Source organism: Corvus hawaiiensis, chromosome 6 (assembly GCF_020740725.1).
Source record: "Corvus hawaiiensis isolate bCorHaw1 chromosome 6, bCorHaw1.pri.cur, whole genome shotgun sequence".
Taxonomy (NCBI): domain Eukaryota; kingdom Metazoa; phylum Chordata; class Aves; order Passeriformes; family Corvidae; genus Corvus; species Corvus hawaiiensis.
The window spans coordinates 54,720,217-54,747,924 of NC_063218.1; the positions used below are offsets into that span (position 1 = coordinate 54,720,217).

The 27,708-nt window shown below is 44.6% G+C and overlaps 1 protein-coding gene and 1 long non-coding RNA gene across 8 annotated transcripts in view; one reads left to right on the plus strand and one right to left on the minus strand.

Annotated features, from left to right (window-relative positions):
* The window catches only part of BUB1B (BUB1 mitotic checkpoint serine/threonine kinase B), a 33,026-nt gene that overhangs the window by 3,852 nt on the left and 1,466 nt on the right, over positions 1-27,708 (minus strand). The window contains exons 2-26 of one of the 7 annotated variants that reach the window (XM_048307880.1): positions 23,633-23,730; positions 23,290-23,342; positions 21,737-22,023; positions 19,255-19,416; positions 18,856-18,915; positions 18,484-18,628; positions 17,532-17,728; positions 17,273-17,451; positions 16,970-17,157; positions 14,324-14,418; positions 12,287-12,513; positions 11,899-12,011; positions 11,300-11,397; positions 10,957-11,009; positions 10,396-10,497; positions 10,068-10,152; positions 9,582-9,690; positions 8,815-9,101; positions 7,739-7,920; positions 5,567-5,707; positions 5,294-5,409; positions 4,864-5,025; positions 4,018-4,160; positions 740-911; positions 272-378 (exon numbers count right to left, since the gene is read on the minus strand). In XM_048307880.1, the coding sequence (XP_048163837.1) occupies positions 272-378; positions 740-911; positions 4,018-4,160; positions 4,864-5,025; positions 5,294-5,409; positions 5,567-5,707; positions 7,739-7,920; positions 8,815-9,101; positions 9,582-9,690; positions 10,068-10,152; positions 10,396-10,497; positions 10,957-11,009; positions 11,300-11,397; positions 11,899-12,011; positions 12,287-12,513; positions 14,324-14,418; positions 16,970-17,157; positions 17,273-17,451; positions 17,532-17,728; positions 18,484-18,628; positions 18,856-18,915; positions 19,255-19,416; positions 21,737-22,023; positions 23,290-23,342; positions 23,633-23,730 (3,561 nt within the window). Of the gene's footprint in view, positions 1-271; positions 379-739; positions 912-4,017; positions 4,161-4,863; positions 5,026-5,293; positions 5,410-5,566; positions 5,708-7,738; positions 7,921-8,814; positions 9,102-9,581; positions 9,691-10,067; positions 10,153-10,395; positions 10,498-10,956; positions 11,010-11,299; positions 11,398-11,898; positions 12,012-12,286; positions 12,514-14,323; positions 14,419-16,969; positions 17,158-17,272; positions 17,452-17,531; positions 17,729-18,483; positions 18,629-18,855; positions 18,916-19,254; positions 19,417-19,713; positions 20,342-20,885; positions 20,970-21,736; positions 22,024-22,728; positions 22,831-23,289; positions 23,343-23,632; positions 23,731-27,708 lie in introns of those variants that run through there. The other 6 variants (XM_048307883.1, XM_048307881.1, XM_048307882.1 and 3 more) reach the window with 6 other exon arrangements.
* LOC125327878 lies at positions 6,684-26,804 on the plus strand. The gene is made up of 3 exons (XR_007204416.1): positions 6,684-6,697; positions 23,858-23,862; positions 26,305-26,804. It is a non-coding gene; the product is annotated as an uncharacterized LOC125327878 (long non-coding RNA).

Genomic DNA, 27,708 nt, shown 5'->3' on the forward strand with positions numbered 1-27,708 from the left:
AAGTCAGTCTCATCTGAAAGGATGGAAAAAGCAAAATCATCTCAACTGGACTATTCATATTCAGCTTAAAATTGTCTCCTACATAGCACTGAGGCTACCAGTGAACAAGTCCAACAACTTCACAATTTCAGTCCCCACAAAACTACCTACCACTTTTTGGCAAAACCAGCCCCAAGTTGTATGTTGTAAGCTCTGAAGATAGTACCACTATAAAGAAAATGAAGTTAGTTGTCTCTTCTTTGCCAGCGGCCCCCTCTGCAAAAGGACTTACTCTGACAAGTTTTGGCAGATTTTCCAGATGGAATTCTCCTGATAGACCTGGATATGATCCCCAAACAACATCAAATGGACTACATCTGCAATGCCAACCAAGTCTACCTGTAATCACAACAAAGATGACCAAGTTCAATGTCTATCACTTTCTGCTCTTATTGCTTTCACACCTTTAAGTCTGAACCATCTTTGCACCAGAATCTTCCAGAGACCTGTTAAGCAGGAAAACTTCAAAAGGTAAAATTCTGTTTTCATTGTAGGTTTCTAAATAAATACACTAGTTAAAATCACTGAACAGCACTGCTAATCCTTTCACTTAATGCCAAAGATTCCATCAGATGTAAAATTCTCTTTATTCAGTATTTATTGATCAGAGCCTTCCATAGCACTTGCAAATTTTAACTTAAAAAAATGGGTTTTGTAAAGGAACACAGAAATGAAGATATCCTAGAAAACAGAAACTCACCTGATAAGGAAGAGAACTTTCTGCCAGAAGCTGTTGTCCATGAGGAGTCTGAGCTGTGGGAAAGTTGTAGGGCAAGCTGACTTGAGGCAGTACCCTCAAATCCAGACTGTGAGAGAAATCCACAATCTTCAGAGCATTTGGCACCTCCTCATCAGAAAATGCATCGCAGATCCTGAGCAATGGAAGCACGTGAGGCAGGAGACGATCCAACAAACTTCATCTTTTTTTTAGAATTAAATTTAACAGCGCAGTGAAGGTGAATCTTAGCCATGTCAATGCTCCCCTCTGATGGCTGCTGTCAGAACTACTGCTGCAAGGGCTGCCCTGGATGGCAAGGGCTCACAGCAGGGAACTTAAGAATGGTACTGCTGTCTCTGCAGTAAGCAATATGAAACACTAAAGGATTGAGGATGATGCTGTTTTCATATTTGTAACAGTTATCTGAAACACAGTTTGTGGACTGTGGGAAGAGTGTGATGCCTTTTCACTGGTCCTGAAACTATGAGCCAGACACAGGTGATAAAAAGGGGTTACCTTTATAAGGATCCTTATGGTGCACAACATGCTGGATGAAAAGCACCAAAGATGCACACATAACATAAAGCGGATACAATTTTAATATGTTTAGCAAATTAGCATAACTGAGAAGAATACCCAATTAGAGTCATAGATGATGAGGTAATTCCTCCCTGGTTCTACCCTTTTCTAACCCGCCCCCCTCCCCCCCCCTTGGATAGGAACTAAACTTTGTTTATGAAAATGTGTCTCGAAGAGCTGGTTTTCAACCTTGGCTCCTACAGAGCCTAACCTTGGACCCCAGGGCTTGGAGCTGCTGCTTTTTTTTTGTCTTTCTTTCTAATAGAGTAAGTAAAATGCTAGCTATGAATACAATACTAGGCTACAGAGCTACAAATATCTATATCTATATATATATATATAGATATATATATGTATGTATGTAAAGAATATAGAGAATAGGTAAAAGCAAAAAGGCAAAAATCAATTTGGCATCAGTGTAATGTTTTGCACTTCTCCCTCTCCTTCTAAATCTCAGAATACTTGATACAAAAAATAATTAAGCTTGATAATACTTCTACAAACTTTTCCTAGTCTATAGGTGAGGGAAGAAAAACAGGAAGGGCAGGGGGGAATATTTCTATCGACGGCTGCCAAGCCAACAATATCCACATATCACAGCTCTCACTACTATTCTTACATACTTGTATGCTGTGAACTTATTTTGTAATTTATACTATGCACTTGTCCTTTTGCAATTTGAAAAACCTCAAACCATTATCCTAACTTTTTGGCAGTTTGTTTTGTATTTGCCACAGAGAAATCCAGCAGGAGATATCCAAGTCCATTAAGCCACTATTAGATCAGTGACTTCCAAAATAGGATGCAGCACCCTAAGGGATGTATAAGACAACCCATTGCAGGATGTGAAGAAAATATTAAAGCTTGCATAGTACAGGTATGTAATTTATAAATAATTATAGAAAGAAGTTACTAATAAAACAACCACGAAGAAATTATAAGTAAAATATATTGTGAGTATGCATGTTAGATGACTGTAGGCTCAAAGTAAATTTAAATTTAATAGCTATTTTTAACCTATCGGTGATAACTAAGAACAGCCCCAGTGAATTTATGTAATAGAATTATATCCGATTCATTTGACATTCTGGTTACTGCCTTCCCACTGATGCCTGAAGTTTTCAGCTTTTATGTAATCTTCATGTATTTGCAGCTTTGTAGACTGTTAAGTGCCTCAGTGTAACTTCTAGTACTTTCCCACCTTTCTTCCCACAGTGAACAGGTACTTATTGACACATTCCTAAAATTCTGTTATGTCTTGCCTGTTACTTCTCCAAGGACATTTTATTTTGCACCATGTAATCACAGGCATAAAAAAGGTAGGGTAGGAGGGCAGAACCCGGGATGGGAGATTACCTAACCAACCGCTCCTCTAATTGCCCGATCTTATCAATTGTAAGGATCTAATTCTGAGCGCTGTTTTTCGCCATACTGGGTACCTGAAGGCTTTCAAGTAAAGGTTTGCTTTTATATTATCATTCTAACATGGTCTGGAGAAGTTTGTGTTCTATTTCCAGGCATCACCACTCTTAGTTCACAGATCACATTCTAAGGGATACGTGACTTTGTTAATATAACATGGGAAAGAGCTTAAAGATGAAAATTAGGTCTATGCATCAAGGTACAAGCTGGACTGCAGAGGAAGCTGAACACTTTGTTTAAGGGTACCTGGATATTCCAGTCCCACCTGTTGTATGTCTTCTAATTTCCTGGGCTTCAGATATGTAAAGCCAAAGGCAAGTTAGGAACCATACTGAGTTAGCGGTCCAGAACCTTGGTAAAGCAGAAACTTAAAAACACAGGCAATAGCAAAACTATTTTGTTGAGCATAAGTTTTACAACGTCAATGTATACTATTTCTACAGGAAGGTTTATTCCTAAATCAAGTGTTTTCACTCTTATCAGAATACACTGGAGCCTAAAAAACCTGGACTGAAAAATCAGTATATGTTTTGCCAGTGGGCAGGTTCAGCACAAGAGGCACAGAAACCAGTTTAAGGAATAGTGTAATTTTCTATAATGCAAAACTGTAAAGAATTACACAAGGAGAAGCTCAGCAATGCACCTCAGCATTGCTACCAAAGATTGTCTACAGGGATTGAGGTACAGTACCAGTGACCCTAAGACTTCACCATCCTCCAGAGCCACACAGCAGCTGGGGACCCCTGTGGCAGCCAAGCACTGGAGAGCCCCTCCCAGAACTGAGAATTCCTACAGGTGTGTCCACCCACAGGCAAAGAAGCTTCTGACTGTGCTGGGACAGGGCCCAGCTTGGAGAGGGCGCAATGAACAAGCTCACACAACTTTCAATGCGGGAACATCTGGGGTCAGCCTCCTCCTGGGTTCCTCCCAAAGCCTGGCCAGGGCTCAAGGAACAACCTAGTGAGTTCCCTTTGCTCCTACACCCCCAAAACCCAGGTGTGGCTTTATCTGGTTTCTAAATACATGTTTCAACAATCAGTGGATACATAGATCATATTGCCAATGATACTTTGATAATGAGTGGATACAAATATAACATTTGGTTGGAAGGTTCAACTGGAGGTCAACTTTGGCTCAGGGCCTGTTTTTCAGGCCTCAGTATTTCAGTACCCCAGCTCAAGGGTAGAAGTTACAGCAGCATGGGAGCTGTAGCTGAAATGACTGTTCTGTACCTCCCATATTCATAGGAAGAGACAAACCTGTCTCCCAGAAACAACACCTCTGGCCTCAGATCTCCATGGACAATCTCTGCTTTGTGCAGCTTCTCTACCACATGCAGAAGATCATGAACAACCAAGAAGAGGATTTCCTTTGTGATGAACTTACGGTCATGGAGAATATCCTGAAAAGAGAATAAACATCTGTCTCTGTACCCTTCTACTTTAGATTAGGTGAAATATTTATAGCTGACCTTTTGTTTCATAATTCATCTGTACAGAGGTAACGGCCCCACCCTAAATTTAGTGTAATCAGATTTTGCCCATGATCAGCCCAGACAGAATTACAAGAACAGTAAACTGTTAGGAAACATTATTCAAAATTGGACAAAAGATCAGGAGGGGGAAATTGAACTGAGGACTGAAATCACTATTGAATTTCAGTGGTATTGCATGCAACAATTCAAAATGCACTTCCAAGACTTAAAGTGTTAATCATTCAGCAAGACATTAAATGCTATGACCTTGCTATAGCTGACTGGAATGTATTGAAAGAGGTCAAGTTAAACAACAGCTTTAGATGCCAATCTTGCTGTGGAATAACATGTGGTTCTTGGCTCCAGTCCTTTATGACTCACAAAGACAGAAAATGTGAAAAATTGGTTCAAGATTGTCTCTGAGAAGCACATGATCTATGAATGAGAAACCAGACCCAACTGAGGCATTAACAGACAGCCGTGATTTGTACACAGATAAAGACCAGAGCATCTATATTGCAGGCTTAAACAGGAGCAGCTCTTCAGCAATGAGCATAGCACCACCCCAAACTCACTACTGGCACCCAAGCAGGAGTTTGCTAAGAATTGTCCTTGGTTTGTCTGTACTGACCCTGAGCGTGAAGCAATTTGTATCTCTGTGCACAATGGCACAGCCATCCTGGTACAGGTAACAGCTGCAATTCTCACTGAAGCTCTGGTCAAAGTCAGAATTCAAACGCTTCTGTAACTCAAGGGTGATATAAAAATCCCAAGGCACAGGCTGAGAATACACCTACAAGAAGGTACATAAGAAGAACATTTATTTTTGGAATAAAGTGAAAATTGCTCATCTTCATATTCTTCTCATCCTCTTTTTTTCTACTCCCACTTGACCAGGGAAGACATTTTTTGCAGTCAGAAACTTTAATCTAGATCCACAATTAGGAAGAGGACTTGAAGTAGCAAACTTCATGCATGGAATTCAGAAATTAGGGGTTTATATTAATGGATGAGATTTTACCATTTCACACTTCTTGTACAATAACCATCATGCATGTTACCTTTATTGCACATCCCTTTGCATACCACTGGAAAACGCATCGAGCTGGAATGGCAAAAAACATCTTGTATTCTTTATTGCTCCAGTATTCCATTTTGATGCAGTAAGTCTCATTTCCTGCGATGAAAGTTTACATTCATGATCTGTCACAGTAAACAGCTATTCCCAAGTCATTCCCCACCTGCACCACAAAAAACTAAGAGGGTGAGTATGAACCATAAATCAAACCCATCAGAACACAAACTCTGCACTGCAGAGTGTCTGGCACACCTACCCAGCTCAACATCTTTCTTGACCTCCATGTGAGGCAGAGCTCCAGTCTCCAAGTGAAAATCTGGAGAAGCAGATGCTAGCACAGAATCTAAAAGCTTTTCACGCTGTTCAGGGGTCCACAGGAACTGAGCCACATCATCCGCTAAGAAAAAAAACAACATGAAGAGATGAGCTGAAATTACGTTAACTTTCTGCAACTTGGTTATATCTGTCAGTAAAAGTAACCTGGATACTGGAAGCTTTCAATCCACATTCTGGTTTACTACCTCTTAGCAAATCAATTCATCTCTTTCCAATAGTTCTGGGAAGTCAATGTGACCCTTGTCTTTATAACTGCCTTACATACCATTATCAGGTCTCAAGGGTTCTACTGTAGCATCATGCAAAATGCATCTTTCACAAGAGACAAAGCTCTGAATTATTTCAGCCACAGCAGAATTCAAACTCATGCTGCAAACCAACACTCCTTTTTTTAAATCCATGCCCAGAGCAAGTGATCAGTTTGGGGTTTTTACATTATGGGGTTTAGGGAAATTTAGTCCTTTGATTACAGCAGAGGTTTTATGTAAGAAAAGGAAAACAAAGTTGGACTCCAACTCTGCTGGTCACTGCAATGTTAAGAACTTAATGGCTTTTTATCTCCTGGAAGACACCTAAGATAATTCCCTGTAGGACTGGACTTAATTTCCTTCATAACAGAACATAAGGTCATTCAACAGACAAGGTGATCTGTAAAAAAGCGATGTAGCCTCAAGTGTTTACTCTGCCTGATCATTTGAGATAAAACACAAGAACTAGATGGTCTCTACTGCCTTCTCCCAAATGCCATGCTGTAATGAGAGAGAACATTTACAGTACACAGGTAAGAACCAGAGTATCTACAGTTATACCCATACTTGTTTGAAAAGCAGTGCAGTAAGTACTGCTCAGGAACCAATTCTGTGAAAGCAGATCCAGGAAACAGAGTAGGCTGGAGGCTACAACGTGTTCCAAGCTTTTGCCATCACAAACCTAGGAAATTTACTGGCATTTTTTTCAGGAATAAACTAACAGACATCTGAAGTAATTTTTATTCTTTACACAGTATTAAGAATTACTACATCCAGAGTGAGAGCTGCAGTTCAAGGGAGATGTGCATAAATCAAGAAACAAAGCAACAGGAAAGATCCAAAGTTTAAGAAAGGACCATTAAAACATTTGAACAAACGCTTTCTTTTTTTTTTCTGAAGAGATTTTTCGTCTTGCTCTAAAGATTAGTACATATGAGAAAAACAAGTCAAAGATGCATCCAAAATATTCCAGCTATTTCAGTGACATCACTTCTAATTGTATTTTCATTCCAGGTCCCAAGCATGCTTCATCATAAAGTAGTCTGCAAGCACATGAGAACATAATTCTCCAGAGTAGATACACTGCGAATTTTCAAATACGCAATTCTAAGCACCATAAACCAAAATCAAAGGAGTTAAAGCAGGTTAAACAACTTGAAAACCATCATTCAACACAAATCTAATTCCACAGGCCAGATTTTGATGGCTTTTTGTGACCATTTCTGTTCTAACTGTAATCTAAATATTTAGAACAGACAGAAATAAGGGCCTTTAACTAGAAGAAAAAAACCCAAAGAAATTGACTATTTAAGTACCAGTACTGTTTTCCCTCAATAGGAATAAGGATGATACTGTGAAGCAGCACAACAGCTTACAGCATAGTTAAAAGTGCAGATTTAAACCAAAATTATGCAACTTGCACTAGACTCCAAATTCACATTCATCTTTTTCAAAGTAGTAGCTTATCAGCACATCAGGAGACACACAGTATGATTACAGAGAAAAAACGAAGACAAACCAAAATAAAGCCATCTTAGAAGTTATTAATGCCATTCAGTTCAAATTTTTAATTTTGGAATTTGATCTTATTGCTCCTACAGACTGCCTGCTTTAGTACCTTAAGTAACTTCTCTGTCACCTTAATATTGACATGCTTTGGATACTGACAAGCATTCTGTACTGCACCTTGCTGCTGCTTCAGACAAGGGAGACAAGTTCAGTCACAACTCATAGCAATGGGAAACACACAAAGCACAGTGGGATACAGGAAGGACAGAAGAAACCCCACTTTTTGTCACAGCTGCGAGTTATTAGTTGTGAATGAAATTCAAGGTAGTACTAACCAGTAGCATTTCCACCTCCAGACTCAGTAACCACTTCAGCAGGCAAGCTCTGAGCCAGATCCAGTTTCTCAGTGATCTGCAGATATTTAATAGCAGACATTTGTGTAACAGAGGACAGAGAACCTCCTGAGACTGAAGAACCTGATGAGCGAGTATCTTCCAGGCTTGCTTCCATGATCGGGCTGTAAATAAAGCCATCAACTACTCAGACTTCCCAAAGATACAAGTTGTAGATAATGTCAACCCGGGCACGAGGACAGGATACTGCTCACACCCAGATTTAATTAACATCCCTAGCAGAAAGCCAGTAGTCATGTCAAAGCTTCATTTCAGTTTTGATGATTGATTATACTCAGAAACTTAGTCTGCAGATGATTTTTTTAATCTTCTCTTCCACCAAATCTGACCGCTACAACAGAAGACATACTGAATATTTATCACTCCCTTTGCTATAAAATTTCAGTGCTTTCAAAGCAGTGAAGGGTTTGGTGGAAAATAACTCCTCCTAATTATAATCAGCACAGTTTTCAAGGAACCTCCCAAGTAAAAAACACCTTCAGCAGGGTATACACGTTTACACACTAACAGCCAGAAAATCCAACTCAGCTCTAGATTAAGAAACTCCCATACAATAGATGTTTTTTCTTCAGAACATAAAATGTTGTTTGCTAGTTTTTTGTTCTCTCCAACTTCTTAACTCTGTAGAAGAACTAAGCCACAAACACTAAATGCATTTTATATAGTCAAAATAAGTGCAGAAGCCTATGAGTATAAAAGGAACCAGTGATTCTGCTTGTCATGTTTGATAACGAAGACAGAATGCATTTACTAATTTCTCTGCAAGTTATTTTGTTTAAAAACCTTGTTGTTAAGTCCCACAGCAGTAATGCTGAAAAGCCAGGTGGGCTTGCTATTACCTCTTAAATCTGCTCAAGGCAGAGTGGACCCTGAGCTAAAGAAATGGCTCTCCCCACTATATTCTGGTCTTTTCAGAAACTCCTCCCTTAGCAACACTAAAAGCACAACTGTGAAAGACATGCAGGAGGAGGGGTTTAAGGTCCTCTACTGTTGATTACCTCAGTTTTTTTACACGGAGAGCTTCAGTGTACGCTCCTTCACACACCAGCGTCTCCTGGTTCAGAGGTGCGCTCTCGGATTCTGGACTGTCTTCCTTCAGCTCACTCTGCGAGAAAGCAGGAGCTGGGACTCTCTGAGCTGCCACCCCATGAAAGGGCGTTGAGGCCAGGTGGGCAGCCCTGTTGAAGTCACACGTGTCTTCTGGGTTGGCACAAAGGGTGTTGTTCTTGTAGGAGCCGGTCACAATGGCATCCTCAGTCAAACGTTCAATTCCATTCAGCTCATCCTGAAAAAAAAAGGAGAGACAGTGAAAAGGTTGTAGACTTTAAGACAAATTTTTCTTTATTTAAAAGCTGAACATTTCCCTTTCTTCCACTCCACCACCTTCCAACATGAACAGGACACTCAGTCTTCATGAATTCTACTTATTATACAATCCCAGAGTGATCTGGGTTGGAAGGGACCTTAAAGACCATCGAGTTCCACCCCCTGGCCAGGGGCAGGGACACCTTCCACTAGCTCCAGGTTGCTCCAAGCCCCATCCAACCTGGCCTGGAACACCTCCAGGGACGAGGCAGCCACAGCATTATAGTTCCAGTATAATCTCATCATCACCCTGTCCAGTTATTGCCATGCCAGACAGCAGTTTAGAATCCTGGCTTTTTACACGTGATGCCAGTCCAGCCTAGCTCGGTCTGACAGCAGCACAGGCTGTGTTGGTGTCTCCTGGGCAGGAAATCTGCTGTGGGGTGAATTGTTTCCTTACACAGGCTGCTGGTGCTGCTGCTGTGTTTTCCTTGGCAGTCAGAGAATCCACAGGCTTACGAACCGCGAGAGGTTGACGGGCACTTTTCTGGCTACGATCTGCTGAACAACTAAGAAGTTACGGTCAATTACAAATGTATTAGAGCAGCTTCCGATCTCCAACACATTCCTCTCAAGAATTGAAGTCTATTGATAATTTCAATCAACTAATTTCTACTACAGAACTACCAGTATGCAATAGATACAGCTCTCCAGAATGAAGGAGGTCTATAGAGCAGCTTAAATAGTTCCAGGTTGAAGATGAAGAACAGGAGAGTATTTCCTCATCATGGACTCTGAGTGAGGAAATAAAAAATACCCATAGAAACAAAACAAAATGCACACCCCCACACACCCCTGCAAGAAACAGTTATTTCAGCTGCTACACAAAGTGCTTTGATACTTCCGTTTTCCTTCCCTCTGAAATCTAGGTCTTGAATAATTCTACCTTATATTCTGATTTGTCAAAGTAGAGGATTCATCAAATATAGAGAAAGATGGAGCAGCAGCCAGTGGGGGAAGCAGACCTACATCTGTAAAGAAAAACCAAGAGGCTCTATCATATCCACAGTTTTTCCAAAATAGCATATCCAACACTACTTAAAATGGTTAACACCTTGTCTTAAAAGTACTGCTCCTAGCAGGCAGTTACAGAGCTGGCATATAAAGAAACCCATTAAAAAAGGCTTGGGTTTGTCACATTAATGAACCACACATTTACCACCATATTATGTGAGCTAACGTGCTGGTTTCACACTACGCTTCAGAATTTGTACCTTTTTTTGCAAGGCTGCCCTCATTTCTCTGTTCCTCCTCAGAGTTTACAAATGGATTTCCACTGTGGGTATCTGGGCACACATCAGGAGTCTGGATAACCTCTGTCAACAGCAACAGAGTCAGGTCGGATCAGAAGTAAATTTCTTCAGGATGTGACCTTCCTAACACAACTTACCAAAATCAAAAATATACAATTTCTGTCTGTATTCCTCTACCAAAACCTCCAGGGGAAAAGGACTTAAGGAAGTATCAATCTAATGGTAGCATTAAACTCTTCTGAGATTTTAGTAAGACTGCAAACATGAAAGATGGAAGAAAACTTTCCAGCTGCTGAAAGGAAAATGCTCTTTTGCTTGGAAGTTCTTTCACATAGTGACAGTTCTCAGATCTCAGATGCCCCATGTTGTGGTCAATATGGTAAAAGGCACTACTAGCACACACACTGTCATTCTTCTAATCCACCTAGGCTTTGGGTTTTACTTTGCTGCCATCTCGGTACTCCTGGAACACTTCCCTTTAACCAAACCTTCTCCTTGACGCTAAAAAACTTGACTACTTACCCTCAGAACAAGATGGTTTCTGTAGTTGAGTATCTTCATAGACCTGGAATTCACTGTGAAAAACAGAAAAGAAACAAGTTTGTATTCTACAGACATTCACAAAACGTGAACAAACCCTGTAAAAACAGTAAGCCAAGATGACAAGTGCTACTTGCAAGAAGTTAAGATCCCTCAGACAAATAATCAAGCATATGGAGAAAGAGCACACATCCTGGTTACAGGCTGATGCCAAGGCTTTATTCCATTCTACCTGCAAAAACAGGCTGTTAGTGATCCATGTTACCACTCGTACCTAAATATCCTCACAAGTCTTCTCACTGCTGGCTAAAAACCCCTCTATTACCTTTGTGACTGAGGCTGTTTCTCCCCATATCCGGTTGCACTGGAAAAAGTAAATGCTTGCATTCCCAAAGGTGCCGAAGCTGCCGTTCTCTCTGCTGCCTGTGGAAACAAAGCCGCACTTCGATTCTACAGTGGTGGAAGCGCAAACCAGGCAAAAAGGTTCCGAAAACATGGTGATAATCCCACGTAGTCATTAAAACCCTGATAGATAACAGTTGTCTTTAGCCATTTTTATTTATACTTAGCTTACTTGCATGAAGAAAGTCCACTTTCATTGCATACTGTAGTTAAATGCATCATTTACTCTTTGCAACCATATATAAACTTTAACAGGTAACTAAAGTCTCCTGTGAAGGACATGTAAGCAGTTACATAGCTTACAACAAAGTCACGACTGTTTCATTATTTAAAGTATTTACTATGAAGGCATTGTTTTGGAAACGGGGAAGCAAAGGAGAGAGAGAGAGAATATACTTTATTAGTGAAGAATCCGGTCACAAGAAGTTTAAAATGTGTTAGAAGAATATCAGATATGCTTCCTTTTGGCTTTTATTTAAAATTGCAGCTACTTGGAAAAGAACAGTGAAATCAGAACAATACCGGTTCATGCGATTGCTGCTGCTTGTCACCTTCTTTCCTCTTTAATTTCTTTTCCAGCTCCTCAATTTTCCTTTGTATTTCTTCCTTCTTCCGTTCTATGGCTTGTATTTCATCTAAGGAAAAAACACCTGTAAGGCCCAATGCGTATTTCACATACAGTCGGTGGGTACAGCCTGAATTGCCAAGGGACCAAAACTTCTGGTGGTCTTTCCCTGTCCCACAGCTTCCATATAAAGCTGTTGAATATGTTACTGGCTCTGTACCTCAGAGCAGTTAACCAACTATCCCAGTAGAAAAAGAGAAGCAGCTGCAATACAGACAGAAGCAAATACACTTTTATGACTCCATCTGGAAAGCCTTACTTGCTTCAGCCCACTTTGAAACATACCTTCGTCTTTCTTTCTCGCTTTCTTCCTGTAGATTTCAGCTCGGATCTCTTCAAAAGAGAATTCATCAACTCCAGCATAAACTTTCTCTTTGCAGTACATCACCATCTCTTTCTTTTCCTGAGCATCCTGCTGGTGATGCTGCACTCGCTGCAGTGGGTCCTCCTGCTCCTCAGGTTTGCGAGTACTTAACACACGGTTTATGCTGGGCTCAATTTTGCAGGGAGTCCTGAAAAAACATGATTTTATTACTTGGGCTTTGTGTACTTCATTGTAGCACAGAAAAGCAGGCACTGGAGACAACTGGGCTAATTCCAGGGTCTGGTTTTGGAGTAGTGCAAAGACATTCTGTTCTGTGCTTAGAAAAATACACAAGAAAATTGGAATGAGTAACAGCAAAGGCCAGCATACTACTCAGAATTGTCTGATAAATAAATAAAGCAAAACAAACAACAAAATACAAATCCAATCTGAACTGTTAACAAGGTCGAGTCAAAAGCAAATAAAATTCTTATGATGTCTGAACTGCCGTGCATCCTGAAGCAGGATCTGTTCAATTTAGTTCCATCGAGCTGTGTGACCACAGGCGTGACAAGTCCCTAAACTCTGGCTTGTAGGATGGTTCTCTGGGAGCAAAGGGACACAGGACAAAAGGCACTTAAAAAGGGAAGCTCTTGGGCCAGATGAAACCTCCATGCTAATTTCAGGAGAGAGGAAGCAACACTGGTACACCTTTACCAACACCAGCAGTCCAGCCGACTTCACCAGGATTAACTCACATCTGGGAGTGATCATGGGGCAAACAGGTGCTCTTAATGTTTGACTTCTAAAGCTTTTTTTGGGGAGTGTGGGGATTCATAACTAAGATCACAACAGGGTTCTTCTGCCCAGAACTCTGGACAACAACTGATGGCAGGATTTGCATCACATTTACAAAGTTTCAGCACAACACTTCCAGACTATTTGGCAGGTGACCATGGGAGCATGAGGAAACGGATTCAAAGGCAGAAAAAAAAAAAAAATATCTACTTTTAAGATTTCAATGACATAATCTAAACCTACCTACCAAGTCTCTGCCTAAGTCGCTTAGAGCTAACTCAGCATGGCGTTCAGTTCTACCCACTCCTTCCCTCTCCCTGGTATGAAAAGCAGCTGCCTTCGGTAAGTAACAAATCCTCATCCGAGAGACCGGCATGCCAAGAGGTTTAACTGTGTGGCATCACTGACTTTCAGGAGAAAGAAACAGTCTTAGACAGGAATGCAGTTTTTTACCTATTCTTCAACTAAACCACGGCAGAGCCTTGGTCAGAGCTATTCTGCAGTCCACACGCAATCCATGCTGCTCACCACCTCTCAGCATTCCTTGATTCCATGCAATTCAGAGCTGTGGGAACTGTCTGTAATATCCAACAGGCTTTTCCACTTCTCTCTCAGAAAGAGCCTGTCTATTCCCTGGCTGTCATTAGCCACAGAAAGGTAGAGCAACCTTGCAAAAGAATGCGTTTTCCTCTGCTCCAACAAAACCACCCCATCTCCTGGGATTTATCAGCATTTCAGGGAGCACTGTACAAGCAGCACACTCACTCCTCCACGACCTAAGCAACACTGTTGGCATGGCAACTCTGATAGCTTATTTCAGAAGAAAACTCCAGATACGCTGAGCACAGAGCTCCCAAGATAGAAAAGAACCAGCCACAAGTCTGCCTCAATTTGGGGCTGCTTCACAGCAAACAGCACCCTAAGACAGGTAGCTTGTGGTTTTGTGTAAACACACTGAGTGAAGTGATTACACTAATTAGCATATTTAAATATGATCTAGGCTCCCACATCATCAGCAGCTCTGAACACGTCCCATGTCCTTATGCAACCTCTGCTGAAGCCTCTGTCATCAAGCTGCGGCACTAATTGCTCCCAGGCTGGCAGATTTTTAAATTCTTGTAGCTCAAGAGGCTTAAGGACTTGGCAAAACAACTCCGAATTTTAGGAAGCGGCTTTGAGAATTCCAAATGCAATCCCCCATCTCCAACTCTTAGACTCACATCATTTGTGGCTGAACTGACTCATCCACATAGGGGGTGAAACTGGGCACTGGGTGGGGCACTTCCATGCCAGAATTCACAGTTCTGCGAGGACGCTGCGGAAGGAAAGGCAAATTAAACTTGACGGAGACTTTTCCAAGATCAATTCCCTTCTCACACAGTCACAGCCCACCAGCTCAACACTGGCACCTAAAAGGCAAGGCGTGCTCCTCCTGTGTGCCCTCATCAGCCCCAGCTTCTGTTAGCCTGAGGGAATGTTATATCCATATCCAGGGATATATATACATACTATCCTGTTATCCCAATATCCTATTTAAATTAGACATATAAATGCCACGGTCCTCATTTTACAGCCAAGATTGTCCCAGTTCGTTGATAATATTCATTCTCCTGTCCACCAACAGCCTCCAGACTTGGGGTGGGGTTTTTTTTCCAATTTTCCCATCACAGGCCATTTCAGCACCACAAAAATCCCTTAACAGCTCCTGAGGTCCATTAGTTAAGGAGAGGAGGTGGAATTTAGTCTGACAACACGTTACTCTCATCTGCCTAGTTGAATTCTCTGGCACTCTTCAGCACAAAAAAAAAGTTATGTGGTGGGAATACTTCACAAACTCACTCCTCTTTTCCATCATTTCCCAAACTGCTTACTGAGCCATCTTGACACCAGCAATAAGAGAAACCCCTTCTTCCCTGGGCAGGTTTTAAGATCTCAGAGCATTCACCAAAGGTTATTCTTGCATTGCCCTTCAGTGGAGGGGAATTAAACATCCTCAACCCTTCTGCCAGAAACAGGATATTTTATTTCATTAAATCTAAGAAATTTCATTAAGGCGGGAGCAGAGAGAACTCTAAGGGCAGACATTAAAAGAAATATGGAAGCACTCAGAGATCAGAATGAATGTGTCAAGTAGCACAAAGAGACTGAGAAAAGAAGTTTTATATTAATAATTCTTCCTCATTCTTCTCAGCTAAATTAAACCTGTGATTTACTAAACTTTTCCATTCATTTAACCAAATTGCTTTCTATCTGAAAAGAATATTCCTGGAGTTTCCCTCCATTTTAGCCTGGTTGCATCCTTCCCTCATTTGAGGTTTTGTTACTAAGCTTCACTTACAACAGTGTCCATATTGAGAAGATGAAAATATTTTTGTCCTCTTGATGCCTCAAGTTTTCAGCTTTTATGTAATCTTCATGTATTTGCAGCTTTGTAGACTGTTAAGTGCCTCGGTGTAACTTCTAGTACTTTCCCACCTTTCTTCCCACAGTGAACAGGTGCTTATTGACACATTCCTAAAATTTTGTTATGTCTTGCCTGTTACTTCTCCAAGGACATTTTATTTGGCACCACGTAACCACAGGCACAAAAAAGGTAGGGTAGGAGGGCAGAACCCAGGGTGGGACATTACCTAACCAACCACTCCTCTAGTTGGACAATATTGGCCAGATACTCTAATTGCCTGATTTTATCAGTTGTAAGGATCTAATTTGGGGCGCTATTTTTCGCCATATTGGGTACCTGAAGGCTTTCAAGTGAAGGTTTGCTTTTATATTATCATTCTAACATGGTCTGGAGAAGTTTGTGTTCTATTTCCAGGCACCAATCTCATGACTTTCTAGTGTTCTTTTCTGAGCTACAAAGAGCATGGGAACACTGGGGGTTATCTGAGCACCTATGAAACAAACCTGATCTCACAGGATTGATTCCCTTCAGACAATCCCTTGCATCACTTCTCCAGAACAGCCTAAGCACCTGTAGCTCAGCTGCTTCTTTTGATGTTTAGTTTAAGCCATTGGAAGCTACTTTCTGTGATCCTATTGTCAGGATAAATATTCCATTGATACAGCAGTTGAATTCTTTTGATCTCCGCTCTTCTGTTTTCCTCACAAGCACTTCAAAACAAGACTTGCAGAATGCTGTACATGGCTTATTTTCACAATTCAGGCAACAAGTCCTTCCTTCAGCTTGTATTTTCCAATATAATTTAACTCTTACGCTTCTTCCTTACAGATTTAACTAATGCCTGGCTTCTCTCCCATTCCTTGGCTAATGCTTTCCCTCTTACATTCCTGTTCTGCCCTCCAAACAGTTTAGCAGGCCACCTCTGCCAATTCTTATGGTTAGCGAGAATTTCAAGTCCTTGATTTTAAAACTCCACAGAGTTTTTAAACCTTATTCTAGCAATATCAGCTTGCTAAACTTGAATGGAGTATGCATGGCCAGGGACTCTCCAGAAGGAGAGCAACTCTTCACAAGGGCATGCAGTGACAGGACAAGAGGGAATGGCCTTAAGCCAAAGGAGGGTGGGTGTGGATGAGATATTGGGAAGAAATTCTTCTCTGGGAGGGTGCTCAGGCACTGGCACAGGTTGCCCAGAGAAGCTGTTGCTGCCCCATCCCTTCAAGTGTCCAAGGTCAGGTTGGATGGGGCTTGGAGCAACCTGGTCTAGTGGAAGGTGAAACCAGATGATCTATAAGGTCCCTCCCAAGTCAAACAGTTTCACGATTCTATGATTAAATCTGTATTTACAATAGACACAAACCACAGGCAAGGGAGAAAGACACGACCTCTGCCTCAGAGATCAGAAGTCATCAGCTTACACACACCTTCCTCTCTTTTCCCAGTCCATTTCAAGCCTCCTTACCCTGCCAGAGTTCCAAGGTCCAGCACTGAGTTCATTCTCCTTGGCCCTGGGAACTGGTGGCGCTGGCCATGACTGTGCTGTAAGTGTAGGAATCTCAGGTCCAGACACAGAATTTTCATCAAACACAGCAAAACTTGGAGTATTGGAAAGCTGCAGAGAAGGCAGAGGCTGGCTGTTTGGGTTTATGGCTATAAGGAGAAAGATTTAAGTCAATTAACCTTCAACTGTCACATTCAATTGCAAATTCCATGTTACAGAGATGAAACTCCTCCAATAACAGGTTGTTTCAGCTCTGGAATGTACCTTTAACTGCATCTCCCACACGACTAATGGGGGCTCTCACTTTTTTCTTCCCTCTGCCTTTGAGATCTGCCAGTGAACTTCTCTGAGGCTCTGCAATTTCCAGCAATCCCATATTGTCTCCATCAGGACTTTCCTCAAGTGCCAGTAGTGTCTGCCGAGAAACACGGGCCTGAAACTGCCTAGAAAAAAAACATTGGAGAACTTAGCATAACCTTCCCTACCCCAGGAACCGAGGGGAAAATCTAAGTTTGTCCCTTACTTGTGATGAGCCTGGAGTTTTTCCAAAGGCTCAGCCTTGCGCTGGAGCCCTTCCTGGAATATCAGATCTGCTTTCCTGAAGCTCCCCCTGGCCTCGAGCGCCTCCGCCCAGGTGATGTAGAGCAGGGCCAGCGTGGTGCCGATCTCCTGGCTGCGCAGGTAACTGTACAGATCCAAAGGCTCGTTGCAGCAATCACCCTGAAACGACCCAAGTATGCCAACAATCACACGGTACTGCAGAGGGTTCCCAGTCAAAATCTGCATTTCAATGCCCCCAGCAAGACCCCACTGATTTCAATACAAATCTGACAGGAGCAGCTGTAAGGCCAGTACATGGCATTTTATCATTTCTTGTTTGAATCTGAGGTAATTCAGTGACTGAATTACACCATATTAGCATTCCGGAGAACAGCTATTTTAGCTTCACATGAAGTATAGCACATTCCTTGCCAGTTTTGGAACTGGTAAATTAGCTCAGCAAGCTAAAGCTGGGGAAAGCTGCTTTGAAAAGATGTGGAGAACAAAAATTACAGCAATGGAGAGACAGGGCAGGACCAGAACATGCTTAGCTTGGTTTAGAGTTTAAAAGTATGTGGATAGAAGACAGCTAGATGCTAAAATATCTGGTAGGACAGATACATTTTAGATGATGTATCTTTAAATTGCTTCTCTTTCTCCTTAAATAAATATTTGAGCTCTATTTATTCAAGGCAGCTTTTCCAAAACAAAAACTTCTTGAGTTTGTAGCTGTCCAAAGTGAACAACCCTAAAAAACAGTCTGGAAATGAGAAGCAGAATTCAAGAGTAACATGTTTGCAGGAAAGTACATCAAATATTGCACCCATTGTACAACACTGTTTGAGTCTTGTCACAAAATCAACTTAGCTGTATGCAGACAACGTGACAAGTCCCAAGGAAACGCAGCCCCCAAGAGATGTTCCTGAAACACTCACAAACTTGAGCCAGAGATTAAGATAGCGAGGATCTTTGTAGTATCGCTGCTGCCCATGGAGGGCTCTCACTGCTCTTTCCAGAACTGCTGCGAGGTTGCCATCCTTGCCACCCCCAGGGAAGGTCTGCTCTGTCCACTTGATGTACCTAGAGACAGAATGTGTTCATAGTAAGTCAGTTCTTAATAAGCATCTGTAAAATACAAAGAGATGAAGAAAAAAATAGGCACAACATTGAAACACAATATAACACTAAAAAGCAATTATAGAACTTAGCTTTTAATGAGTTTCTTATTAAATTAGAATCTGTTCCCCTTGCTTTTACAAGGATGTCTGACCATTCAACTCTTTTTTCTGAAATAAAGGGAAACTTACCGCTCCCACACATCCAGAGGATCATCTCCAGAGTAAAATCGTATTTCTGCTTCAAACTCCCTAAAAGATAAAATTATTCATCCAATAAATACATTTGTATCACTATAAATTTCTTGTACATTACAAACTAAGAGTTATTTTATTAAAAAGCACAGCCAAATCTCCATACTGTTTGCTGTTTAAATGCTTCATTGCAAACATAAAAAGTTGAAGTCTGTACTACACAGCACCTGCAGTGACTAGTTCTAAAATCCTAGAGTGTGATAATAGTATAGAGATCAGTTACTAGACTTCTTTTATGCCTTTTTTAACTCCTATTAGATTAGTACAGTTAAAGAAGACATAGATAAAATGAGCAGGAGGGAGGAAGGGGAAAGGAGCTGCTATAACATCACTCACCGTTTTTTAAGCTGCACAGCAGTGTGGCTGGAGGAGTCCTGCTGAGCCAGCGCCTCCTGCAGGCTGGACATCACCCGCCCCTGCCTGAGGGGCTGCACATTCTCCTTGCTCAGCTCCCACTCGTGGCTGCCCTCCTGGGACATGACCGCCTCTCCTTTAATCCTGCGTTTAACAAGAAATGGACACCTGTAATGCTGGGTACTGACCTGAAACCTGACAGAGCCGGCTTTCCTCAGCTCATTCGTCCCCGAGTTTTCTGTGCAGCCAAAACATGCCGCTTGGATGCCCAACTTTTAGAAGGATTTGGAGGTTTAATTCTCCTCCACGGGAAATATATGTAAAAAGAACCAATCTTCACAGTGAAGAACTGCAGGCAGGCGATGTTAGCAGGAAAGGCCACTAAGATTAACCCATCTCCCTCCCCAGTGACTGCTCTTTTCCCTGCTCCGAGACCCCCACCTTCCTCACAGGGGCTAGCGACGGGTGCGCTCCGGCCAGGGGGAGGCTCAGCGAGGCTCAGTCGAGCCCCTATGGCTCTTCACCAGTTGCAGGAACCGTTGCAGAAGGCGGGGGACACAGCCGAGCCTCGACCCCTGCGGGGAGGCGGCGGGGACTCCTCGCCGGCACCGAGGGGAGGCGAGGCTGTTGGTTCCCCGGGACGCACCGCCCCACGCCGGGACCGGGGACCCCGCACTGTCCGGGCAGCCGTGCCAGGCAGAATAATACGTCTCAGAGAGCCACAGCCGCGAGCGCCAAGTACCTCATCCCGTACAGCCCCTCACGGATCCCAGAATCCCTCCGCCTTACACACCTCACAGCCCCTCAAGGACTCCCACAGCCCTCCGCGCCCTCACGGGACCCCACAGCCTCTCAGACCCGTGCGCCTCACACCTTACAGACCCTCAGGACCGCCTCAGCTCTCAGCCCCTCACAGACCCCACAGAGCACCTCACAGACCCTTCACAGCCACCCAGAGACGCCCACAGCCCCACACACCTCACAAACCACAGCCCCTCCGGGACCTCCGAGCGCCTCACAGGCGCGCGCACCCCACAGCCCTCAGCCGCGCACACCTCAGTAATCCCAAAGGCTTCAGTCCCGTGCACCTCACAATTTACAGCCCCTCAGCCCCACAGGAATGCCATAGCCCACCCCCAGCCCCTCAAGCCGTACGCACCTCACGGCTCCTCAGCCCCACAGGGATCCCCGAGCGCCTCTCAAGGACTTCACACCCATCAGCTCCGCGCACCTCACAGCCCCGAAGGCCGCCTTAGTCCCTTATGGACCCCACAAACATCAGACCCGAGCACCTCTCAGCCCCTCACGGACCCCACAGACCTCCGAACGCCCGTCACGGCCCACAGCCCCTCACACACTTCACAGCCCCTCAGCCCCCCCCCGACCCCACCGGCGCGCGCCCCTCACGGACCCACGCGCCACTCACGGACTCCACAACCCTCAACCCCCCACACTTCAAAGCCGCTGCGGCCGCCTCAGTCCCTCACGGACCACACAACCCTCAGCCCCGCGCACCTCTCACCCCACACCGCCTCAGCCCTCATCCCCTCACGGACTCTAAAGCACCTCAGGCCGCCCCAGCCCCGCGAACGCCCCCCCCCAGCGGGACGCACCGCACACAGCTCCCAGCGGCGCGAGCCGCCCGAGCCACCACAGGACCCCAGCAGAGCAAAAGCCGTAACGGCGGCACCGCCTCAGAATTCAAACCTCTCCCACCTCCCCATTGGCTGCACCCAGTCCCACGTGATCGGCGCCGTCCTGCGTCGCCCCGGGCTATCACGGGAAATGTAGTTTCCTCCTCACCCGCGGCAGCCCGCGGGGAAATAGAAATAATTTTATAATTAATGCCCTCGCAGTTAATCTCATCCGAAAGGCATCCTCCTGTTCCTGCTCGCGTGTGTTCCCGCTCTTTGCCTCTCCTAACTGCTGGCGCCCGCTGATTCCCCACGTTATTTCTCTGCCTTAAATGCTGTTATTTTTCCTGAGGTGCTCACTTCCTGCAAGTGGCGTGTAGTTGTGCTTTGGTGTCACAGAAAACCTCACTTTTTGGGTATCCCTGGAAAATACATAGTTTGACATGCCCAAAAGTGGCTCCCAGAAGAGTATGGCTGTGTTAATGTGATGCTCAGTCCCATTAATTACCTTCTCTCTACAAGTATAAAAGGAACCAGTGATTCTGCTTGTCATGTTTGATAATGAAGACAGAATGCGTTTACTAATTTCTCTGCAAGTTATTTTGTTTAAAAACCTTGTTGTTAAGTCCCACAGCAGTAAGGCTGAAAAGCCAGGTGGGCTTGCTATTACCTCTTAAATCTGCTCAAGGCAGAGTGGACCCTGAGCTAAAGAAATGGCTCTCCCCACTATATTCTGGTCTTTTCAGAAAACTCCTCCCTTAGCAACACTAAAAGCACAACTGTGAAAGACATGCAGGAGGAGGGGTTTAAGGTCCTCTACTGTTGATTACCTCAGTTTTTTTACACGGAGAGCTTCAGTGTACGCTCCTTCACACACCAGCGTCTCCTGGTTCAGAGGTGCGCTCTCGGATTCTGGACTGTCTTCCTTCAGCTCACTCTGCGAGAAAGCAGGAGCTGGGACTCTCTGAGCTGCCACCCCATGAAAGGGCGTTGAGGCCAGGTGGGCAGCCCTGTTGAAGTCACACGTGTCTTCTGGGTTGGCACAAAGGGTGTTGTTCTTGTAGGAGCCGGTCACAATGGCATCCTCAGTCAAACGTTCAATTCCATTCAGCTCATCCTGAAAAAAAAAGGAGAGACAGTGAAAAGGTTGTAGACTTTAAGACAAATTTTTCTTTATTTAAAAGCTGAACATTTCCCTTTCTTCCAATCAACTAATTTCTACTACAGAACTACCAGTATGCAATAGATACAGCTCTCCAGAATGAAGGAGGTCTATAGAGCAGCTTAAATAGTTCCAGGTTGAAGATGAAGAACAGGAGAGTATTTCCTCATCATGGACTCTGAGTGAGGAAATAAAAAATACCCATATAGAAACAAAACAAAATGCACACCCCCACACACCCCTGCAAGAAACAGTTATTTCAGCTGCTACACAAAGTGCTTTGATACTTCTGTTTTCCTTCCCTCTGAAATCTAGGTCTTGAATAATTCTACCTTATATTCTGATTTGTCAAAGTAGAGGATTCATCAAATATAGAGAAAGATGGAGCAGCAGCCGGTGGGGGAAGCAGACCTACATCTGTAAAGAAAAACCAAGAGGCTCTATCATATCCACAGTTTTTCCAAAATAGCATATCCAACACTACTTAAAATGGTTAACACCTTGTCTTAAAAGTACTGCTCCTAGCAGGCAGTTACAGAGCTGGCATATAAAGAAACCCATTAAAAAAGGCTTGGGTTTGTCACATTAATGAACCACACATTTACCACCATATTATGTGAGCTAACGTGCTGGTTTCACACTACGTTTCAGAATTTGTACCTTTTTTTGCAAGGCTGCCCTCATTTCTCTGTTCCTCCTCAGAGTTTACAAATGGATTTCCACTGTGGGTATCTGGGCACACATCAGGAGTCTGGATAACCTCTGTCAACAGCAACAGAGTCAGGTCGGATCAGAAGTAAATTTCTTCAGGATGTGACCTTCCTAACACAACTTACCAAAATCAAAAATATACAATTTCTGTCTGTATTCCTCTACCAAAACCTCCAGGGGAAAAGGACTTAAGGAAGTATCAATCTAATGGTAGCATTAAACTCTTCTGAGATTTTAGTAAGACTGCAAACATGAAAGATGGAAGAAAACTTTCCAGCTGCTGAAAGGAAAATGCTCTTTTGCTTGGAAGTTCTTTCACATAGTGACAGTTCTCAGATCTCAGATGCCCCATGTTGTGGTCAATATGGTAAAAGGCACTACTAGCACACACACTGTCATTCTTCTAATCCACCTAGGCTTTGGGTTTTACTTTGCTGCCATCTCGGTACTCCTGGAACACTTCCCTTTAACCAAACCTTCTCCTTGACGCTAAAAAACTTGACTACTTACCCTCAGAACAAGATGGTTTCTGTAGTTGAGTATCTTCATAGACCTGGAATTCACTGTGAAAAACAGAAAAGAAACAAGTTTGTATTCTAGAGACATTCACAAAACGTGAACAAACCCTGTAAAAACAGTAAGCCAAGATGACAAGTGCTACTTGCAAGAAGTTAAGATCCCTCAGACAAATAATCAAGCATATGGAGAAAGAGCACACATCCTGGTTACAGGCTGATGCCAAGGCTTTATTCCATTCTACCTGCAAAAACAGGCTGTTAGTGATCCATGTTACCACTCGTACCTAAATATCCTCACAAGTCTTCTCACTGCTGGCTAAAAACCCCTCTATTACCTTTGTGACTGAGGCTGTTTCTCCCCATATCCTGTTGCACTGGAAAAAGTAAATGCTTGCATTCCCAAAGGTGCCGAAGCTGCCGTTCTCTCTGCTGCCTGTGGAAACAAAGCCGCACTTCGATTCTACAGTGGTGGAAGTGTGGATACAAAAATGCTGTTAGCAAGGAATTTTCCTGCTGCTTTCTAAGCCGTGGGATGCTTTTCTCTCTCACAAAGAGATTAGCAGAAGTTCTATTAACTATGAACACCTGTGACCTTGTAGAACTATGTTTATGGTACAGTAGAAAAATATTTTGACAATGGATGTTTCAGGATTTCTAGCCAATCCACCCAGGGGGTGGGTGATCTTTTGTCCAATTAGATTATGAAGGAAAGGTCTATAAAAGAGTTTGTAAAATAATTAAATCAATCAATCTTGCTGCACAATTCCTGCCTGCTGGATTGCTCTCCTCCTCCTACGGTTGCGGGATACGGTAATATTTACTGCACTAATATTTGGTGAACCCCGACGTGTCCTGCACGCTGTGTGCCAAGCCGAATTTCTCTAGAGGTACACTGTTCCCTTCCCCCCCCGCCCGGGACCGGGATGTCCGACGGGACTGAAAAAATGGCGAACAGCGGCTTAAAAAGCGACGTTGTGGTAACGGTGTGGAAAGGTGTTTTCAGTATAATGCACACCTCCATTCCTGAGAATTCACTCTGTGAGTTATTAGACTGGGCTGCCCTGCATGGCATTTCCCTGGACAGAGACACGGCCCTGGATTTTGGGATATAGCAGGAGATGGGCTGTGCTGTCCCGCATGAGCTTCCATTTGGGGATCTGGCAGTGTTAGAATTATTCTGCGCTTGGCGATTTTTATTTAACCTGCTGATAGACCTTGACTGTGGCAGCAGAGCTGGCTCGCCTGTCTTGGTGGCGAGTGATGGAGAGATATCCGAAGGGGACCCCACTGACGTGGCTCCAGGGGCATGTGGTGGTGGACCTGAAAAAACCCCCCTGGCACGGGCAGAGCCTGCCCTGGAGCCTGCCCTGGGTCACCCTGCACAGTTGCAGGGCTCCGCGGCCCCCAAGGACCCTGCACTGGCAGAGGCGGGGGTGTCGGGGCAGCGGGAAGGCGCGCAGCCCGCCTTGCCGTTTGGCTCAGCGGCGGCCACGGCTTATCCGCGGCCACGTGTCAGTGGTCTGGCCTCTTGGACACCCATGGTGGCTCCTAGCCCATCTGCGCATGTATCCATTGCACCGAGAATGCCCAGATGTACCTTTTTGCCCTCTGTAGCGCCAGACTGTTCTGTGCAGTCACAGACACAAGCAGTTGACCTTCTAATACATCATCTGCCGAATATATCACAGCAGTTGTCGGAACTGCCAAACATATCATGGCAGTTATCAGAAGTGCTCAGCTTGCAAAAGCAGCTGCTGCAGGGGCTGGAGGCCCCTGGCCACGTGGGGTGCGCTGGGCCTGCGCCGCCCGTGCCGTCCACGAGAGACGTGGCTCCGAACCCGTAAGTGACGCAGCCAGCGGCTCCAAACCTGGAACCCACGGCCATGGTGTCAGCGACCGGCGCAGGAGATGGCCGCAGTTCTGGAAGCGACCACAGCACAGGGGCCAGCGGTGGCACCGAACACTGCCGCGGAACAAGAGACGGCAGCGGCTCTGTGCGCGACAGCAGCACTGGAGACGGCTGCGGCAGCTCCAGTTGCAGGTCGGTCAAAAACGGCCGAGATCGCATCCCGAAAAGAAGCTGCTGTTCAAACCACAGCACAGCCAACTGCAGCCTCTGCCGTCAGTTTCTCTTCTGGTCAGTCCGTTCCTCCCAGCCCACCTCTGCTCGTTCACGGCACCTCAGAGTTGCCTTTACTCGATGACTCATCGTTGGGCAGTGAGGCAGAGGAGGCTTTGGCCCTGGGGCGTAAAGCGGCCGTAACCAGGCAGTGAAAGAAAAGGCTGCTCTGGTCTCACCCTTGGACCTTTCTGGACTGCACGGTGACTGCGTGTCCGACGCACTACAATCATTTCTTGGAGTCAGTTAAGATGCGGGCTTTGGAGGAGAGTGATTGGAATTTATTGGAAACACTTGGGATGCCAAAAAGATTTGAGGATTCTGGGAATAATCGGGAAGCTGTTACACTGCATCCACAGGCTGTGCCAGAAGTTCAGGGTGGTACTGACTCCCCAAAAGGGGAGATCCAAGCTTTCCCAGTGTGTAAGGCTCTCCCAAATTCAGGCGAGTGTGACAAGCATGAGGTGATTGCTTGGAAGGTTGCACAGGATCTGCAATCCAAGGTGGCACAACATGGGCTCGGTTCTGCTGAGGTTATGCAAATAATAAGGGTGATAAATACAGATTTGCTTGCTCCATTCGTTATCAGACACCTGGGTCAAATCCTATTTCAACCTATACAATTTACAGTTTTTGAGAAAACCTGGAGAAAGCTGGCCGACAAGGCTGCATTAGGGAATATGCAGCTCCCTGCTGCCGATCCTAGACACGCAGTGGGAATGGATGCTCTTATGGGGACTGGTCCCTTCTCTGATCCCAGTCTCCAGGGTACCTTTCCCTCTAGCGTCCTGCAGCGAGCTCAGCAGGTTGGCGTGGCTGCCTTGTTGCAAACCATGGAATTGTCAGCACCCAGAAAGCAATATACTGAAATAGTTGAAGGCAAATCAGTCATTCCTCTCTTTCGTAGAGAAAGTCGCTGCTTCTCTCAAGAAGCAGGTTGAGCATGACGGGTTAAGGCAGATGTTGTTAAGGCAGTTAGTGAGAGATAACGCAAATGAAGAGTGCAGAAAAGTCATAGATGCTTTGCCAGGGGATCCTGAGGTAACAGACATGGTCGAAGCCTGCTCTAAGGTGGGATCTGGGAACCAGAAAAGGTCTGCTTTGGCTGCGTTTCTGCAGCCTGTTCACACATCTTCTGATTGTGAACCAAAGCAGCCCAAATGCACGAAAAAATAGAAACGGCCTAAGCCAAGACAAAAAGAGAACACAGCAATCTCCCAGTGCAAGAGGTGTGGCAGACCAGGGCATTGCACGGACTATTGTAGATCCCGGACTCATGCCGATGGTCGGCCGTTGTTGGGAAACTTCCGCTGGGGTGCAAGGAGGGGGAATTGCTCTCCGATGCAGTCGCTCCCCCAGAGAGTGGCACAGGTACAGGCACAGGCCTACCCAGCCACCCTAGAGACGGCACCCAGGGATCAGACGGCACCCACGGATTAGACGGGTTTGACGTCCACACCGCAGCTGCAGTCGTCTTAGACTCTAGCGGTATTTATAAGGTTCCCTTGGACGCATATGGACCCTTAGCCCAGGGATCCAGTGCGATGCTGGAGGGAAAACCTGACGTTGCCCATCAAGGAATCTTAGTGCACTCAGGAGTTATTGACGCTGACTTTAAAGGTCAGATTGCGCTATGGTCTCCACGCAAAAACCCCCTGTAACTATTCCTGAAAGGACTTGCCTTGCTAAATTAGTGCCTTTTAAGTCTTGTGTCCCCAGGATAGAACAACAAACTCACGAAGATGACGGCAGTGGATCTACGGGACTTCCGCAGGCCTTCTGGACTGCAGACATCTCTGACCAAAGGCCACAGATGACATGTACCCTGATCCGGCCGAACGCCCGTCTGCCCCGGACTCAGCTTCGAGGTTTGATTGATACTGGTGCTGATGTAACTGTCATCTCCTCCTCTGCGTGGCCTCCCTCATGGCCTTTAACCGCGGTGGGATCGGCCATCACAGGAGTAGGAGGAACCACACAGAGCTATTTAAGCGAACGGCCTGTGGTGGTGAAGGACTCAGAGGGGCACACAGCTACAATTAGGCCTTATGTTACTACCACTTCCCTTAACTAACTTGCTAACCACTTCCCTTTGGGGACAGGCAGCTTGGGGGGTACAGATTGGGACAAATTTTTAGCAGGGGTTGCTGTGCGTAAGAGCACACAGTATCCTACACTGCCTTTGCGGTGCTTGACTAACACACCAATCCGAGTCAGACTCTGCTCTGTTAGTCGAATTAAGGGCTGTTACCATGGCTTTTCAATGATTCTCACAGGAACCTTTGAATTTGG